The following is a 20,290-nucleotide window of genomic DNA, read 5'->3' as shown; positions in this document are numbered from 1 at the left end:
GTATTTATTTCTGTGTTTTCTTTTTACATTTCTGTATGCATTTCTGCCTCATTATATAAATAAGGAGGCTGGTCTTTCAAAGGGTGTCTTGGGGGCAGATCCTCACCAAACAACACTGAGCAGGTCACAGGTTCTAATGCTGCATTCACACTGCAGTATGCTTAAATCTGATTTCTTAATGAAATCCGATTTTTTTTTTTTTTTTTTTTTTTTTTTTGACGTGGTCGTAGAGATTGTCATAACAATGCAACCTTCAGCACGATGACATGTGAACGCTATGTGGCCCCTGAAGTGACACGAATGCGCAGAGGATAACATGACGTCTCGTAGTGCATGGTATTTACAGATGTAATGGATGCTTCATGACTGTTATTCAATTTGCAAGTACTTGCACACTCTGAACCAATGAAATTATGCACAACTAATGAATGAATGAAAGAATGAGACTGAGAAAAAGGAGAGTACAAATGTTAACAATGGCCTTTTGTGGAGCAGTGTCTTCTACTTCTGTACAGAGGCATGTACAGACAACGCAGCCGAGTTCGTCTGTGCAGAGTCTTGCACAGGTCCAATTTTACGAGCTCACACCAGCCTGAACCCATTAGAATGATTACCAAACAGGATTGTACAGGATGTTCAGCATGTCGCACTCTTAGCTGAAAATCACACAGTCACTGATGACTGTTTACCATTTGATGTGGACGCAGTAACTGAGAGGGTGTTCCCCCTGCAGACATGCACAACCAACAAAGGAACTGGCTGAAGGTTCTGGTAAAGTTGGCTGTGATGCTCAGAGAACATTTCCTGAATCGTTGAGATAAAAACTTTTCTAAACATTTGCCGAGGGGCACAATTTACCTTCCTTGAACCACCGTTTCCCTTCCTCTTTTCTTCAAGTCCACCACAGTCACTACTGCCAGAGAGAAAAATACAATCATCTTGGACTGTAGAGCATATCCAAGCACTCCCTAATTCTGTCATAATACAAGTTTTCTTCACTTGTAAGGAGAAATACGCAGGAAAAATAAAATTGTTCAACTATTTGGTGGTTATTTTATTTGTTTAATCAATGCAGCTCTGATTGACAGTTACCAGGGGTCACGACAGGGATGACTGACCAAATGCAGTGATCCATTCCCAGCAGCTTCTTTCAGCTCTTTCCCAGCCAGTCCATCCATCCATCCATCCATCCATCCATCCATCCATCTATCCATCCATCCATCCATCCATCCATCCATTCATCCATCCATCCATCCATCCATTCATCATCTGTACTTGATTTAGTGATCCATTTTTATATTTCTGTATTAATTTTTCATTTTGACGGTTTTAGTCCTCCATACATGTCTGACAGTAAATTGTTAATTTCCCAAAATTCCCTGTTATTAGGCACCACTGATAGATCTCTTTTATTCATTTATTTATTTATTTTATTTTATTTCTGAGACTTGAATTTTCAACTAAACAAAGCAAAGACATATCAAACTCCTGGTTGGCTTTTGGTTTAAATATTATTATTTATTTATTTATTTATTATTAATTTTTTGTAGGGTTGAGGGGGGCATCATCTGTTTTTTTCTTTGTATTTTCCATATTTCAGGCAAGATCAGGCTAAAGGAGTTCACTTCATACCTTAAAGTTCCATGGAAGATATGGGGATGGGGGGTGGTGGGATCTAACAGTGGAAGGTGTCTGCACTGAACTGAGTGAGTACTTCTACATTATTGTGGTAGAATTGTTCATTATTTCTGATGCATGTTTTTGTTTTTTTTTGTTTTTTTTTTTAATTCCACCTGAACTTGCAGAGATTAATGTCCAACAACCCCCTCTGCTGGTTGTTTATGTAACATAAAGCCATTTTTATGGTTCTACAGAAAAATGGAAATATTTACTTTTGCCACAGGTTGAACAGGTTATGGAAATGTATTCCCCACTACCAGACTGGAAGATGTACATATGCATATAATGATAATTTAACTAACAAATCATGACTGTTTGTGTTTGCTTAACCTGTTTGGTCAGTTGCATTAATATACCTGGTCCTCCATCCTTCTCCTGTTGGTTTATATGAAAAACCATCCTCCAGACAGCTTATCACTGACTGTTTGCTGCGTTATTGCTTTACAGGGCTGATAAATTAGATCATTAATAAGGGGGTTTCGTTTACACCATGTCCACTCTCTTCATAATTAGTCTTTTCCATGTGAGGCATGCAGGAGATCACAGCTGGGGGTGTTTCTTCACCTCTAGAGGGAGTGCCGAGTTACTGAGTGTGGTGAGAGCAACGGCGCGCCTGGGCTCATCTGAGGTGCGTCAAACTAGACAAAGTTAAAGCGCAACATACCGGAAGTGACCGGACTTTGATTTCTAAATAAAGGCAAGGAAATGCGCTGACTATAGGTGCGAGCTCGCCACGGGGAAAGCACTATTACAACTGACAAAATTACAGTGAAATTGGAGTAAGTTTGCATCATTAAGTATTTAGTGACGTTTATAATTTTATATTTCTATCTTGTAAAGGATTTTGATAGTTTTTGGATCACATTGAAGTCCATTATTCCACTGTAGTTCCTGATGGATTCTGATTGGTTCACTGTCAAACTGCATGAGCCAGTATCAGCCATGCTTTAACCGCCAGACTTTGGTTTACAGAAGAGTAAACAGTCAAGTCAATGACTGCCCATGTCCTATGGCTGCAAACCACCATGAACCCTTTGCTCTTCATCACTGTACATCACAGATGGCTTCAAGTGTTTGTGCTGATAAGCTGTATTTAGTTTTCACTAAATATGTCGCTGTACATGATCAAACAGCTTCACTTTCACCTCATCTGTCCAAAGAACATTGTTCCAGAAGTCCTAAAGGTTTGCGCTATGAAGCCTTGCAAACCTAAGCTGTGCTGCCAAGTTCTTTTTAGTGACAGTCTTCTAAACAAGCTATAGTTGCTCAGTTATTTTTTAATGGAACTATAACATTTAAAATGCCAAGGGCTTTCTTGAGATGTAGCTATTTTTCTTTTCTTTTTATTTCTCTTAGCATTTCACAGGAAAGATTGACAGCTGTCTTTCACTTGTGAATTAATCCTTTGAAGATGAATTCCAAATTGGTTGGAAATAGCTTGGAAGAGTTGGAACTCTGGAAGGAGTTGGATAACTCTTCCTGGAATGAGCAGCAAGTTTGGTTTCCTAACTTAACATTAGTGATTTATTTATTCTTAGCCATTGAGTTAAACACCTGATTGTTCCACACCAAGCTGCTCAAAAATAATTCTGTTATGGAGGTTCTCACACATGCTGGTGATCAGGTTCCCTCTTGATGTGTTATCCTTTCATTCATTTCTGACTTTTTTTTTTTTTTTTTTTTAACTTTTAAAAAGGAAGACATGATGGAACCAGTGAGAAATGGATGTGGCTCAATTGACTTTCAATGAAGGAAAAGGCAACAACATGCAACTGAGTATGTAAAGGCCAGGATTTCTAGTTTTAGAAGTAAAGAACCAATTACAATTAGAGGACAGCTGTTTATCTTCATCCCCAGAATCTCAGACATGATCTATGTCAAAAGATGGATAATTAAGGGCAAAAGAAAAACATGCAGTTTAAATTGGGCCAACATTATCTGTCCCTTCTGTCTTCACTCCTGAATATTTGGAATAATGTAGCTTCAGAAAAAATAATTCTGTGCAAGACTTTGAATTGTATCAGTCTAGGTCAGGCACATATATAATTTGTATTAATCCTTTCAGTTGTCCTTTCCCACTCCTTTATGTAAATCTTGTTCCCCTGTCAATTTTGTTTTAGTAGTGTCGCTTTCATCAAACGCGAGCAGGGTATTGGAAATTTTGGACATTAGTATAACCAACTTATAGTTTTAAATAAAGAAGATACAGATACAGATAGGGTCGATTCAGTAATGTAATAATGGTACAGCTATGTTAATTCAGTATGAAAATAATACAGCATGATTATACAACATAATACAGTATGTTCATGAGGTGCTGCTACGCCTCACGCTCGGAGTTTTATTTTGGAAACGTAACCGGAAGAGCCCTCTTTGTTTTTCCACCGCATTCACGGTGGTGCTTGGAGCAGAGAGGGTCAGGGGGAGGAGAGGCAAGGGAGTGGAGCGAGAAGACGACAGGAGATCCACCACAGAGTGACCAGTTTAACCGGACCATCCTTGCACTGCTTGGCAACAAATGGTCCTCCACTCTGGCCGCTCCAATCGCGCCGAATTGGATTGTCTGCCGCGGTGCTGTCGGAGAATAGAAACAGAAGATGATTACGGTGAGTCCGTATTTTTCCACCTTTTTTCTTCATTTTCTAAAAAACTACAGCTCCACTCGGCGGGCCGATGTATATCATATATGTTCTCATATCATACAAACGTCTGTCACGCTGTTGCACTGATCCGTGTGCGCCTCCGCCACCTCTCCGCCAGTGCTTCATTCGTGCCGGAGTGAATGACATAGCTGGCGACAGTTCCTGGGAGGCCTCCGCTTCACATTGGTGGTGGTAGTGGATACACGGTCAGTACATGTTTTCCACTGACGGCCAGTAACAACATATCTGTGTGTGCGTGGTGGTGCAGGGAGAGAGGAGGATGAGCTGCATCACTGTGCATTTACGTTACTTGGTACAGCTGACAGTCCCGAAGGGTGTTAACAAGCTACATTCACAGGCTTGCAACTCGCATTAGGCGCTCATAATGATTCAGATATTTTTAATGACATAACTTCAAACTTGAAAGCCTTTGCATACGCTGCTTAAATTCACTCAGATGCGAGTATTGTTCATCGCTAATCCTCCATCCACTGACTGATGCTGAGGAATGTGCAGCAGTAGGCTATAATAACATGTTTATTTCCCCAAGACTCGTGGTTGTCAATACATTAATCCTGCGAGTATTTCTTTGCTGTAGACTGAAGGGCACAGGTTAGAATGAATAAATCTCTGACAGAAGCGTGTTTGTGTCCTAACTTGGGCTGCAGAACGTAGCGGAACAGTTTTATGGTCCCCGCTATGGTTGTCACAGGCCACGGTGTTATGTAACAAGAAGCCTACGCTGTTTGAATGCGGGCCCTCACACACGGCCTGCCTGTGCATGGCATATACACTGGATCACAAACATATCCGCACATGATGACAACAAGGCCGCAGAAAATGCAGAAAGAAAAAAAAAGACTCTTTGATTTTCCCCTTGATCTTTCTTTTTTTTTGTCAGAATCATCTGGATGAGAGATGCACGCGCGGCCTCGGACACGTCTAGCCCTTATAATAAATGACTTATAGCTTGCTCTTATTTGTTTATTTTTTTGTGGCCAGTGTCCAAGTTGAACCCCCCCTCCCCGAATGTATCTCTTCTTCCCACCAGGAATGGTCGGCCACCTAACCACTGCCTTCCTCGACCCCCACCCCTCTCGCAATAGCGCGACGGGGAGGGGTGGGGTGTGGGGGGTGGACCGGAGAGCACGGCCAGGCACACGCAAACACGCACAAAGCGACTGGCAGCACGGCGACGTTGGCAAATGGGTATGAGCTGGTCGACCTTGTGTAGGGGAGCGCGAGGGACGCACTCGGGGAGGTGGAGATGGGAGGAGGGGGGTTCGATATGTGTGTGAGAAAGAGAAGGAAGAGAGGTGGAAGAGGAGGAGGAGAAGGGGGCTTGCTGGTTCTCCTTGAATCTTGTCGATCCGCTGCCAAGGGAGGAGGGATACGACTCGTTCGAGAGAAGTGCGTGCCAGAGAAAGCGCATGCCGGCAAGATAAAGCGAGGAAAAGCTATTTTTGCTTCAACAACACAGCGTGGCTCTCCGGTGAAAATGCCGAGTCCAAAGGAAAGGCAGCGGCAGCAGCAGAGGCGGCTGCGCAGCGTTTCTATCTTGACGCGTGGAGGCTCCGGTACGATCAGCTGGTTGCTGAAGCAAATGTGGACGTTTCATAATTCAATCAGGAATCTACACTGCAGTCCTGTTAATATACATCTATTTTATAGTAAACGTGTAGTAAAGATGTTATAGTGATATCACAACAAAATCAAATGCAACCAAGTCGGCATAAAGTACACAACTGAATAGCACAGAAATACCCACTTTTAATCCAGGCTCACATTAAAAAAAAAACTGGATGATCCTATATGCAACATGCAGTTTGTTAGAGAGACACTTAAAACATTCTATGTGTGTGTTGAAATATGACTAATATCCATCCAAAAGGCATGTGTGTGGTTAAATGTGTATGCCAAGCTATTAAACTATAAGGGAAATAGAGACATCTTGACTTTGTAGTAATTTCCAAACAACTTCTGATTTAATCCTGCAGGCTGCCAGATTCTGTCACTCTGTATAATCCATTAGTGTCTTGACAGTGTCCTGTGTTCCAGCTGCATTCATCTGTATATTTTCATTCATCTGTTCATCATCAATTGTGACTGTAAACAGTGCTTGAGGGGTGGGTTGGAGGGTTGATGTTTGTCCCTTCAGCCCAGCTGACTCTAAATTGCTGGTGTGTGGTTATACCAGAGGATGTTTGTGTGTGTCTCCCCCCCAACCAAGAATGAACAAGTTGTGGTTCACCTAAAAGATCCCAAAGCTGCATGCTATTTTGAGTTCAGACCCCCAACAACACTCCCACCTCATTTTTCCACTTAATTTTAGAAGTAGTTCTTATTATTTGAATCTGTCTCAGTTTACAGACAGTCACAACTGTGTCGGGTTATCCAGGAAATTCAATTTATGTGCATTTTGTGCATTTTATTAGAGTTTTTTTCAGGACAACATGGTAAAGAGGACATTTATATACTATTACAACATAATGCGTCTCACCTGATCTAATTTTAAAATATTTATTGTCATACCCAGATCAGAAATCTCTTTGTTACCTATTAAATGTTTTCCTATGCGCTTGTTTTTTCTTCCTCTAGACCCAGCAGAAGCCGTGGAGATAGGCCTGGTTGTAGAGACATTTATTAACCCTGGTCTCTGATCACTGGCTGTGGCACAAACATCTGGAGGTCTGTGTGCCATTTGGCCTTCTTCCTTTCGTTCTCACCCTGTGGCCTGGCATTGTGGCCTCTACAAATCTCTCCTCGCTTCATCAAAATTTCATTTAGGGGGATAAATGAGTGAACCGGCTGGAAGGGAAAGGGCTGGGACATGTACCAGAACCCCGACAGGTAAACGAACAGCTCCTAGAGGAAGTTAGAGGAGGAAATGGTGTTTGGTCCTCCCTCATTGCATCCCTGCTGTGACTGTTATCTGTCTTACTGAATATTCTCTCTGCTCACACAGAATGTCCTGGTTCAGTGGTCTCCTAGTTGCCAGAGTGGATGACCGCAAGACTGCGTGGGGTGAGCGCAATGGCAAGAAGTCCAAAAGGAAGGGAGGCTCATCTCTCTGCAACCCGCGTTACATGAGCTGTCTGCGGGACCCAGATGCTATGGAGCCCCCTTCCGGAGCCCCCCTCCATCAGCACCACCGCGGAGGGGTGGCAGGGGCTGTAGGAGGTGGGGGCAACTTTGGTGTCCGCTGCGGATGGCAGGAGGACCACTATGGCAAAAGGGGAGGGGCTCCTGGGGAAGGGGTGGGGCTTAAATCTGTTGACTTGGGCTTTGAAGATGGGGAGTTGAAAGGGAGGAAAGGGGGGTGCAATGGAGGAAGTGGGGACATGGGAGACGAGGGTCCCAACGGCGCAACAGGGGTGGTGACGGCTGCGGACTGCTGGCTCAGGGTGGTGCGTGTGTTCCAGTCAAAAAAGTTCCAGTCCCGCAAACTGGAGCGCCTATACCAGCGTTACTTCTTTAGGCTGAACCAGAGCTCACTGACCATGCTCATGGGGGTACTTGTGATAGTGTGCGGCATCATGCTGACCTTCCACTGTGTCCACGCCGCCCCTCACGTGGCTTATTCGTCAGCCCTTTCGGTAGCGATGGCACTCTTCATGGCTCTTATGGTAGTGTGCAACCGCAACGGTTTCCACCAGGACTACATGTGGATGGTCAGCTATCTGGTGATTGGAGTCTTGGTGTCAGTACAGGTGTTTGGGGTGCTGATGGTGGCACCCAGGAGTGCTTCAGAAGGAATTTGGTGGTCCGTGTTCTTCATCTACATCATCTACACTCTGCTGCCTGTGAGGATGAGGGCAGCTGTGCTGAGCGGAGCGGTGCTGTCCATCATACACGTCGTCACCACCTGGCAGATCAACCAGGAAGACAAGTTCCTGTGGAAACAAGTAAGAAAAACTTGATGTATGAATGTCATGTTTTCTCTTTCATTATCCCAGTGGTTCTTAACCTTGTTGGAGGTACTGAACCCCACCAGTTTCATATGCGCATTCACAGAACCCTTCTTTATTGAAAAATAAAATATGATTTTTTTCAGGTATATTTTTAGGTATATGTTTTAATGGTGCACAAAATGTAGTGTGATCACCTGCAGCCAATGATGGCCAAGCGGGGCGTGTTATCACGAATCATATGAGTTGGGTGTGTGTCTTGGCCTCCACTGAACCCCTGGGGTTTGATCGAACCCAGGTTAAGAACCACTGCATTATCCTATTTGACCTCAGCTGACAGGCAGTGAAATTATTCTGCCATTTGTTTACCATCTCTGTGTTTTCACAGAATATTGTAAATCCTGTTTTAAATGAAAAGGCAAGGCAAGTTTATTTGTATAGTACATTAAATGTACAATAACATTAAAAGCATTGCAAATGGTGCAAAGAAAGCATTAAAAAGTAGTAAAAGGCAGCAACAAATAGCAGAAATCACAATAAAATTATAATAAAATCACCAAAAAACGGTGTAATTCATTATAGGATAGTTCTGCAGCAGCAGCCATTGCTATTTTCTCTACATACAAACACTTACAGCTGAATGTGCTGCCCTTTTTTAACTTTGAGGATCCAACAACAACAACAAAAACTCCCAAGCTTGTATTCCTGTGAGTAAAAGAGGGGTTAATAAGATGAAGAATCCAGATTTCCAGCATAATGCGTGTCTTTACGAGAAGAAAGAGAGACCGTAGTGGTCATTTGGCCCTGTGACCTACGATCAGCTGCCCTTAACGCAACTGACAGATTTGGGGTGTTGATTATGGCTTTCTACTGTCATATTAGAGTTAGACATGAGAAGGGAAACAAAACAGAATGAATTCTCTATATATGGCATTATGAAGGCTGAAATGTTATCGTGTTATAAATCTATTATATCAAATGCCACATTTACAAAGAGAAGTGTCTCTACACAACCTGTCAGCATGAAGCAACAATAGCACTCATTTCAAGTGATGTTCCTGGCCACTTTGTGAATCATTGTCCAATGATTTAATTCTGTTTTAGTCCAGTTCTTAGAAGAAGTATAACATCCATCACTGTGTTGACTGGTTGGTTGTTTGTTGCTGGGTAACTGCACATTGTGCCTGGATAAGAACAGGAAAGTTGTGTGTTGCAAGTGCAAAACAATGAGCTGGAAGTAACAGATAATGCTGTTAGTTTTTGAAATTGGTTAATTAAAGAAAATACACACACACACACATATGTACATATACATATACATATACACATATTACAAAATGTGTTATCGGAAAATAAATGATCGGCTCTGGTCATTAGTAAGTAAAAACACTCATCATATGGATTTTCCACACAAGTAGGAAAAACATAATATTAAAATGATTAGCTGATTTTTCTTTTAAAAATTCAGACAGAAATATACTGAACTCCTAATTAAACCTTTCATTTACATATATTTCTCTCCCTGTTGTGACAGAGCTAGTCTGAAAAAGTGTCTGAAAAATGGCCCTACATCTTTACCAGCCATCACTGATTTTATAATTGAATAAAAACAGCTGAAATACAGTATCAAGCATAATAATTAAAAAAGAAAGTTAGTTAACATATGATGATGACTGCTGTGCAGAAAATACCTTTGATTTTTTATGCAAAAAGTCACTGCATTTGTTGCTAATTGGCTCTTTCTCTTTAAATCTGGCAACACTAGATATATTGGCAGCAAAGAGAAGTTCCCAGGTCTGTTTGTAGACCCTTTTGAAAAAATACTGATATAAACAAAATGGTCATTATAATTCCTAACCATAGTTTATAGCCCAAATGATTGAATGAAGGGGCCATAATGATGATAATAATAATTTTCAAATAATTTGATAATGAAAATAACTGAAACTATAGATGCTAAAAATTCAAGTTGTTTTAAGTAAAAGTAAAAAAAAAAGAGTTTGAAATAACTGGTGGGGAAATTGAAAATGATGATATTCAACAGTTAAATTGACTATGTTTGACTCATGGCTGCCATGATATTTCTGATGGGGTGGTAGCGTGTGAACTGGCGACGCAGCCTCTGCTGTGTAAATTGCTCTGCTGTGATTTGTCACCATGTTGTAGCTGCATATTTGGGGCTTATGGGTCTTGCTGCACAGTGTGTTGTTTGTGCATCATGCCAAGGACCTAGGGGCTCGCTGAAGGTCAGTGGGCTGAATGAAGGCTCTGACTGGATGGCCGTGTGTGTGTGTACGTGCTGTTGTGTGGCAGTGAGAGAATACCATGATATAAAACAGTATCATTCAAGTCTCAGTGCTCTCACACAACGGACTCTTTGTACTTTTCTCCAAGGGTGGGGTTATGGGGGTGAGGTCAAAGGGAGGAGAGGGGAGGGTGGGGGTGGTCAGTTGTGGCTGTTTGCCTTCTGCACTGTCTTTGCTGTGTTACAACTGTCATCTCCCTGAGGAAGAGTTATGTAAAACATAATAGGAAGGCCATTACATGAAAACAATGGAGGGATATAAGACTTAGTGATCACTGATTGTCGCTGTTATGTCTCTTTAGGTTTGCATTCATTATAATATCCGTTCACATGTTAGTCCTGTTATGAAACCAAGGCTGACTGCAGTAAATCTCCTAATGTTTTGATTATTAATTAAAAATGAATTACTGAGGTATAGGACTAGATCAAGGCTTCATGGGAATTTAGGAATTACCCAGCATGCCGTAACATCCTGCGTGATATACCATAGTGTAATCCATCACAGATTCACTATTGTTTGCCATCGTTTAGTGAGTGAACATCATGAAAAGCAGCCCAGTGATGAAGCCTGTTTCTCTGAGGTCGTCTGTGTACTGTGTGAAACTGTAAAATAGTGTCATCAATCACTGCTTCAAGCTTGTGTGGAAGTATTTCCTCTTTCTCCAATAACTCATTAACCCCACTGGGTTTGTGTTGCTGTTGAAGGCTACAGATGATCCCTAAGTTAATAGATGATTCCTTGTTTTGCTGGTCAAGCGTTCTGGATGTCAGATTTTACTCTGATTCTCCATGTGACCAAGAGAGGAACCATCTTACTTTTTGTTTTAATCGTTACCCATATTCAGTGAGTTTAGTTGGTTTTATTCATGTATCAAGTAGCTTGTGGAATAAATCAATGACCCGCTGTGGGTTGTTTATTCAAGTCCTCTCAGAAACTAACGTTTTCCTGTTTGTGTTTTAAAGTTTGTAGACAGTAATAGGATATATGCCTGCGATAGACAATTGAACATGTAGAAAAATCCAAGAAAATCCCAGAAAATGAGAAGACAGTTTGTTTAAAGAGCTCAGACTGGAGAGTTCTTTGATTGCCACATCTGGCTCAGCAGCACTACCTCAAAATCACAAAGGAGTCTTATACTAAGCAATGTTCTTCAAAAATGCACAATTTCACTGCTTTTAAACTGTAAATAATTTCGTTATTTCGCATAACAGGCATTTTGTATGCCCTTATATTTTGCTTGTTGTCTTGTTACAGATTTGAAGCAGTTAGAGGTTGTTCAAGAAATTTTTATTTACAGGGTTCAGTGTGGATTTATTCTATATCTGTAGACTTAATATTAATACATAAAAATAAGTAAATAAGTTGTTTATATTAGTGATTTTTACAAAAGGACTTTGCAGTTTTGAGACATCTTTAGTACATAGAAAGACCAGCTGTACGTGATAAAAACAAACGGGACTGTAGTTTACCTCAGCTGCTTTACAAAATACCATAATCATGATTCATTGTGCAGAACATGCTGTAATATGATCACATAAATCTTGTTACTAAATTTTGAATGCAATTATAGTACACTCATGCATGAAAATGAGTATTAGTGTGCTTTACTTTTTTATTTTTTTGTACTATTGTTGCCTGCTAAATCAGCCATTGAACGGCCCGTGTAAGACCAGTTACAGAAATCTCGAGGGTGTCTGGTTTCTGTATGTCCAGTACCTCATGTTGGACTCTTGAAATCAATGGCACTTAATCCCATCAAGCCTTTCAAAACACATTCAGTCCACACAGTTGTTTCCTAAGCTGTTTTGCTCTCGGCTTTGGTTGGTATGTGTGTTTTTACAGTTGCATACGGTCGAATCAAGACCCTGTTTTCAGAGCTTTTGCCTTACTGTGCATGCTCACACAATGCACTTCAATATATAGCAGCCTGAACCACCTTGATGTTAAAGCATTTTAAAAATGTGGTTTTCTGCTACATGTGAACTTCACTCAGCTGTTAATTCTCTTGTTTTGCACCATCATATTAGTTATTAAAATAAACAGTGACTGTACAATTTGTTCGCATGTGCATGCACCCGTACCACCCGTCCACAGATCCAAACACACATGTTCTCTCTTGCTTTGTTATGGTTGACGCCTTCCCTTCTCGCCTCCATTGAATGTTTGTCAGGACTCTTGCTGTTTGTTATTTTTCAGGAAGTTACATCACAGAACAATGGTCCAGCTTGCATGTGTGGGTGTCCATTTTGGTGCACTCATTGCATGTTGCATTGCATGTTCTTCCATCCAGGATTCAATCAGAGAACTGCACCAGGTGCATGTTATGTATTTAACGTTGCATGCTGCACACTGCTGATAAGCTTGTCAATGATCTTCTTGGATTTTTTCACATTCTTCAACTCTGAGTTATTTGCTTTATGGCCCCTGACAATAACTAGCATTGTTGCATGAATGGTTTTGACACAAGGGCTGTAAGAGGTCAAAGACTGGTTCCTAAAAATACCAGGCCCTTGGTGTTTCTGCTAACTGTTGCGTCATATGGAACAGTCTTATCAGAGTCTGCGTCAGAGCAACAGGCAGGTCACTCTATCCCTTTTTTTCTCTGCATACACACAGACCTGTGTTTAACATCCCCTGAAACACACACATACACATAATAGGGGTTGTTAATGTTGTATAGTCACAGCCAGCTCTACAATTTCTATATATTTTAATTTGTGTGTGGGTTAATGAAGTGTAACCTAATAGAACTTTGAGTTTTGACCACAGCCAAGTTGACCTAAAAAGCCTCATTGATCTCTTTGTCAAACTCCCATTTGGAGTATGTGTTTTTTTTCAGAAAATAAGATAGGCAGATGGATTTTAAGTAGGAATGTGCTGCTTACGTACAATAGTTATGTGCGTTGGACTTACCAATTGGCTGTTGAATCACTTTTCACATTTCCAGGATATTAGCGAGAGAACTGATGCATTTTCTTTCAGAGCAAGTCTTGCAGCGAATTAACAGCATCAGCTGTTCACAGCTTCACAGCAGCTCTCACTGCTGGAATAACCTTGTGTTCTTTCTGCATCAAGATGGGAGACTTAGAAGTCAGTGGAGGAAGTGTCAGCCTGTGATGATCACCTGTACAAAGCTGCTGCTGTAAAACAGAGCACACCGCAGAAAGGGAAGAAGCAGCAGCGAGGCGGTGCGATGGGACGAGAATCTGATATTCTCCCCACGCACTCCTTCCACAGCCTCCTTGATAAATAATTTGTGTGTTTAACTCGGCCGCAGCATTTTAACGAGGATACCTGGCACATGTACGCTTTGCTCAACGCAAGGATCTAGTGCTGAATGATGTGACACCCCCCCCCCCCCCAAAGACACACACACACACACACACACACACAGCAAAAACACAAAGGTCTTCAATCAAAGATCTACTTATGTGCATAAGACCGTTTGAACCAAAATGTAATGTAATCTTTCTCTGTGCAAACTCATTTCACCTGATCGCTCATACTTATTTGCATGAGCATTTCACAGTTACACACATACATAATTCTATACATACACTCAAACACACACACAAACACACAGCAGCAGCAATCAGCCACTATGTGAACCAATCAGAGCTCTGGGAAATGAGCTATGAGTTTAGCATCACTTCTGAGACTGGTGGGGAATAAACAGCATTGCTAAGTGTCTCTTTCAGTGTTCGTGTTGCGTTGGTCCAGTGGTTGCCATGGAAACAACTACGACTCAAGCAGCCTAGACCTAGTTTGATAACCACTGCCTAAAGTAAAGATTTTGAAAATAAGTAAATAAATAAAATAGAAAAAAAGAACATTTTAGAAACCAGGTCAAAATTGATTTGTGCCATCCACTTCTCCTTGTGAGAAAAGAAAGCTTGAAGGCGGGTGTCAGAGGGTCTTGGGTTTCTAGATGTGGTGCTGTTTGGCTGCTTGGATAGATTTGTGCTTTGTTTTCCTCCCCCCTGCTGTCCAAATGAGACAGTCCATGATTAAACATGGCAATGACAGGGAAGGGGTCATATGAGCGGAGGTGGTGGGGAGTTGAGAGGGAAGGATGCACAGGATGTTGTTTGCCAGTTGTCTGGTTCAGAAAAGCTTATCTGTCATCAGCTCTCTATGACTGTGCATCTCTGTATCCCCACCCCTGTGGAAATGTGCTACTGTTCTCAAAGATATAGTTTTTAAGTCTAAACAGATGTTTTTCTTTGCTACTAATTGGTTTCATTACTGATCACAACTCCTTTGAATTCCTCTAATGTTGAAGCAAGTCCTCTAAAACACCGTACTATGTAATAGAAAAATAGATTCTTTGTTTATTCCCAGCTTTCCCTCAACTTGTTAACTATATGTGAAGCCTAGCAGCCTGGCGGTGGTTCCAAGTGCTTCAGAAAAAAACTTCATGAAATTGTGAAAAGCAGGTTTCGATTTCCTTAAGCTTTTCTCATTTTCATGCAGATTTTGTTGCCATTTGATTAAAAACACTTTTGCAACTTAACTCCCAGAAAGCTTTAATAGTCACACTCTCTCCACAGAAATCACACCAGCCTGCATGCCAGCAGAAGTGTGTAGTTTTTGCAGTGTTAAGGCCCCCAGCTTGTCCCCATCCATGTTTACAGAAACGTGACTGTGAGGAATGAGGAGGTCCGGCCTGATCAGGATAACTGGCTTTACATTACAAGTAACTGTCTGTGACTCGGCTCTGTATTAATTATGTAACGTGTAGGGTCTCGTGTTTCAGTGCAGAGCCTCTGAAACAAACAGAGATGTTTGACACTCCACCAGAAAATAGATAAAAATTCCAATATGGAGTTATTTAGGAAAAATTGTGTGCCATGAATGATAATTTTGGTGTGTGTTTAATCTTACTGAGTTACTTTGTGGTAGGCTTGTTAAACAATTTGAGTGCAGAGAAAATTAACCAGGTAGTATATTTTATATATGGTTTTAAAAAAAGTATAGAGACGCCATCATGTCTTGCTGTTTTAACAATCTATCTTAATAATTAAAATTTTCTCCACAACTTACAAGATCCCAACTACTAATGCAGTCTAAGTAAACAGCATCAGTTAAATGACTGAATTAGTTTATTGTCTGTTGTTGGAACATCTCCATTAATAGTCTTTGCATCAACAAGGTGAAGTGTTCAGTGTTAGTGTCTGAAGTCAGTCTTGATTTACTGTAAAGTCCATGATCGCTATTTGAACTCTTCCTTGTTATAACAATTCTACAATGCAATGTAAAGCGAAGTCTCCAATTTATTGCTCAATGACTGTTTGAGGTGGAAAATGTATATAAATTTAAAATAAACTGTGTCAGACTGCAGCAAAGAGGCTTTTAGTCTCCTTCAAAAGTTTCTGTTGTTTAAGTTTCTGACTGAGTGAAATGGCCAGGAAGTTCCTAAATCCCCCGTTTTAGAGCAGATAAATAAAAGAACGATTAAGCCTGCTTGATGCGTTTTCTGGTGTCAAAATTGAAAGATGGTAGAATTTTCTATAATACTGATGAAAGTAGTTTAAGTGCTTCTTTTGTTATCTCCTTTAACTTTGAATAAATTTGGCAATCCTTTTTGTACGGAAAGAAGATAACTCCAGATCATGCACATTTACAGCTCTGACATGAAATAACACAAAGTGGCAGCTGTGTAGCTGTAGTAGATTTACCACAGCACAACAGGACTGCAGCCAAATGGACTCTCTCATCAGTGCAATTGCCTTTTCCTAAGTAACCTAGAATTCTTCTCCTGATTGGTCTTTGATATTGAGAGGTTTTATATTGATGTTTTTTGTGCCATTCCAATGTGTCCAGTGTGATTGTACACCTTTCAGAACCTTTAAATCCCATCCTTGAATTGAGGTGTGTTTGGGAAGCTTTGTAAAAATAAAGCCATAATGATACATCTAAAACTGGACATCTTTTTATTTTATGATCCATTTTCTTTGTTGGAAACAGCCATCGAGTAAACCCAGGAGATAGAAATAAAAGAGCACCTCTAAACATGTGTAATAAATAATTTTCTTTTTTTTCTTCTTCGTTGCACTGCCACTGCTTCATGTCAACTGAAATGAATCTGAAGACTAAGAATAGCTTTGTGATTGATGCCATCGAGGAAACATTCTGGTAAATGATATCCTGGAAACCTCTGTTCTGCTGTTCATCAGAGATTTTTGGACCTAAAAAGTTACAGAAGTGGAACCACTGTTGAGGTGATTGAGCTAAAACATATTCTTTGTTTTCTGCTTTTACGTGACATAACTCATAAACGTCGGCCTGTGTGTCGTCGCAGGCTGCTGATTCTCTACTCCAGACAGACGGAGTGAAGACCACCCTGGCCGGGTGAGGGAGCAGAGCGAACGGGTGGGGCTTGAGTATTTATCAGTAGATGTGGTTCTGGTCATTTCAGATAAGGGCAGTGTGAGCTGTGTGTAGAAATTAGGCTCAGGCTGAGTACACAAACCCGGTAGCTGCCTGGCACTGAGCATGCACACAGACTCTTTCACAAAGGCTGAAAGTGACAGTGAGCACGACTCAGAGTGGGAGGAGGCAGGAAAAGATAAAGAACAAAAAAAGAATATGGAAATAAATAACCAACACTAGCAGCAACCAACAATAGCCAACCCGAGGGGGGGTGACTCTTGTGTTTTGTCATCAGTAAAGCATTGTTATTGTGGTTGGGGTACCAGAGTGTGTTTTACAGAGTCAACACAGATGTTCTAAGGAGTTCTAGCTGCTCTTCATAGGCTGATGAGCTCCGACTTGCACTCTTGCTGGCCCTGTTTCAACAACAATACCCCATCAGTCATAACTCCCTCTGGGAAAAGGTCTTATAATTTCTTGTTCTCCACAGTTTTCATGACAGCACTTTCCAGCTGAATTATTTTTCCATTTCCTCTTCGAATATTTTCATAGTATTTAAGTGACCTCTGAAGTCTGTGACAGCTCCAGTTTAGTTGTAGTTGGGCAGCAATGAAAGGATTAGTTACTAATCCACTAATCAATAATGGATTAACTCATGTTGCTAAACACACAATGATCTTCCAACTTTTGGTTTATAACATTAACTATACTTATTTTTTTCTCTACTCTAACAAACACAAGAGCAAAGATGTAACAAATTGATTGTGTTTGTTAGTGATCTGGTCAAGAGTCATCAGCTCATTAACAACTTGTTTTACAGTATTCAGATTCTTTGTTTAACATTTTCCTACTGGCTTTATCCCTCTCTTTGGATTCTGAAGAGTCACAGCACGTAACATTACACTTCTGCTGCATTTATCACTTTCAGAAGTTCACACATCATCATCACATCATCCCAACTGAATACACGAAAATAAGTTTATTTCCATGGCATTGACATGGATTAGTAGCTGATGGGGAACATGTTGGGACAGCAGCTTAAGCTTCAATCACAGACTGGATATGAAATATGAAGAAGATGCCTTCTGCATTAAAAAGCCCCTTTAGCTGGGTTCTTGATTTAAAATGTCTCAGATGTAACTTTTTACAAGCTGAGACACCGTCTGAACTTGGGAACTAGGATAGCCATATGTCACACAAACAGCATTATTTTATTATTATTTAAGGAAGTTTGGTATGTTTTACATGTTAGTTTGAGGTACTTGTTCTCATTGGTACTGCATATATTTACATATATATATATATATATATATATATATATATATATATATATATATATATATATATATATATATATATATGTGTGTGTGTGTGAGTGTATGTGTGAGTGTGTGTGAGTGTATACATTGATCACTATTGTTTTTGTTGCTGCTTGATTCCAATGTCCGGTTGGTTGGGCATCACCATTTTGTCAGTCTGTATCTGGAAGTTCCACAGGATCTTAGCCCTCTCATTCTCCACCACCTTGGGAGGTGTTTCCCATTGTGACCCAGGGGTCTCCAGTCCATATTATGCACAGATGTTTCTGTATACTATGCCGGTTACTTGGTTATGGCATTGCATGTATTTTTTGCTTGCCAGCATCTTGCACCCTGCTGAGAGGAGCTGGATTGTTTCAGGGGCCTCTTTGCACAGCCTGCATCCAGGGTCCTGCTTGGTGTGGTAGATCTGGGGCTTCATTGTTCTGGTACTCAAGGCTTACTCCTGTGCTGCCATGATTAGCGCCTCTGTGCTGTCCTTCAGTCCAGCCCTCTCTAGCCATTGGTAGGACTTGTTCATATCCGGCACTTTGGCTATCTGTCGGTGGTACATCCCATGTTGGGGGATGTCCTGATGATGATTCCTCCCCTTCATTCTCCTCCAGGTTTCATTGCATGAGGCATTCACTCAGTGTTTCATCCCTTGGGGTCATCTTCCTGATGTATTCATGGAGCTTGGATGTTTCATCTTGGAAAGTGGCTCGGATGTGCAGTAGTTCTTGGCCTCCCTCTTTGTGCTTATCATGTAGCCTCTGGACACTGGATTTGGGGTGGAATCCTCCATGCACGATGAGCAGCTCGATATGGTCTGAACTTCCTATATATCTTTAGTATCAATGTCTGGGTGACCCATCTCAGTACTGAACATATGTTACATACTGTATGAGTCACGGCTTTTGTTTACTTGATGGGTTTTACTCACAAGTCATTTACCTGGGCTTTTGTTTGACTGTATAGTCCAGGTAAAGATGTTTCTGTGGTAAAAAACTACAGTTACAAAGTCTTCAAAATCGGAGGTTCTCGACTGGCTGAGCTCACAGTTTTCCTTGGTGTTGCAGATCTCAGATCAGGCTGAAAACATCAGATTCTTCATATTAGCTGTATCACCAAAGTATGAAGTTTGAGCATAGATGGATTGTACATGTGAGTCTGTTTTATGTAGTTTGTGATGAGATTAAAATTAAAATTAGTTTTTGCAAAATGCTGATTTGGTATCACTCCCTGCACAGCTTTGTCTCAACATCTGATCCATCATTGTAGCAAAACATTGGACCTGTGAAACATAATTTTTTCCTTCTTCTTCAGAATTTTAAAGTTGTTGGATGTAAAATTGTACGTTCACTCTGTAGTTTCATTGTTTCACTGATTGTTTCACCTGTCAGCACTAACAAGCCATATATTATCATTTACTATAGGCTGGAGAAGTTCCATCACTGTTTCAATGCAGATGTTGCTGCTTCAGATGCAATGAATCAAAACATTTCCACACCTTTTGTTTTTGACAGGGAACAAGAGTGAATACAAACCTAATAGCTTTCTGACTGTTTGACCGATTTCTTTACATATGGTCTACAAGGAAAATTTACCTACATGCTGTATTAATAGTGACATAACAGGTGAAAATCTATTAACTTCAGTAAATCTGTTTATCAGTATCAAATTGCTGGTTTAAGGCAATCTACAGTCAGAACTTTCTGAGAGAGTGCTTTGAATTAGTGTGATGAGGATTTCATGCCATGTCATCACCTCACCTTTACCACCTCTCCACCTCCTCAGCTGGTACTTCATGCTGCATCCTCCCCTAAACCTGAGTGGGGGCCTGCTGGTCCTCGGAGAGAGATGGAGAAATGTGGGTGATAGTTGCTAAGTGAAAGCTGCTCTGCCAGCTCTGATAATTCACAGCCTCAGTGGGTGTGAGTTTCAGGCCAACACTGAGCAGAAGCTTTCACAACACTGAGAAAGAAACTCATACACAGAAAGAGACAGACGGAGCGAAGCTTTAACAAAATCAATATAATAAAATCCTCCTCATCATCACATCTATGTCTTTCACCCCTGTGATG

At 40.9% G+C, this 20,290-nt stretch overlaps 1 protein-coding gene across 3 annotated transcripts in view; it reads left to right on the top strand.

Moving 5' to 3' along the window:
* Positions 1–4,082: 4,082 nt before the first annotated feature.
* Positions 4,083–20,290, top strand: part of LOC121651708 (adenylate cyclase type 6-like) — a 40,150-nt gene continuing 23,942 nt past the window's right edge. The window contains exons 1-4 of one of the 3 annotated variants that reach the window (XM_042004089.1): positions 4,083–4,286; positions 6,921–7,010; positions 7,110–7,172; positions 7,288–8,227. In XM_042004089.1, the coding sequence (XP_041860023.1) occupies positions 7,153–7,172; positions 7,288–8,227 (960 nt within the window). In that variant the 5' untranslated portion in view covers positions 4,083–4,286; positions 6,921–7,010; positions 7,110–7,152. Of the gene's footprint in view, positions 4,291–6,920; positions 7,173–7,287; positions 8,228–20,290 lie in introns of all 3 variants that reach the window. The other 2 variants (XM_042004088.1, XM_042004090.1) reach the window with 2 other exon arrangements.

This window comes from Melanotaenia boesemani, chromosome 13, assembly GCF_017639745.1.
Source record: "Melanotaenia boesemani isolate fMelBoe1 chromosome 13, fMelBoe1.pri, whole genome shotgun sequence".
In the NCBI taxonomy this organism is placed as follows: domain Eukaryota; kingdom Metazoa; phylum Chordata; class Actinopteri; order Atheriniformes; family Melanotaeniidae; genus Melanotaenia; species Melanotaenia boesemani.
This window is presented reverse-complemented; position numbering and strand designations above follow the sequence as displayed.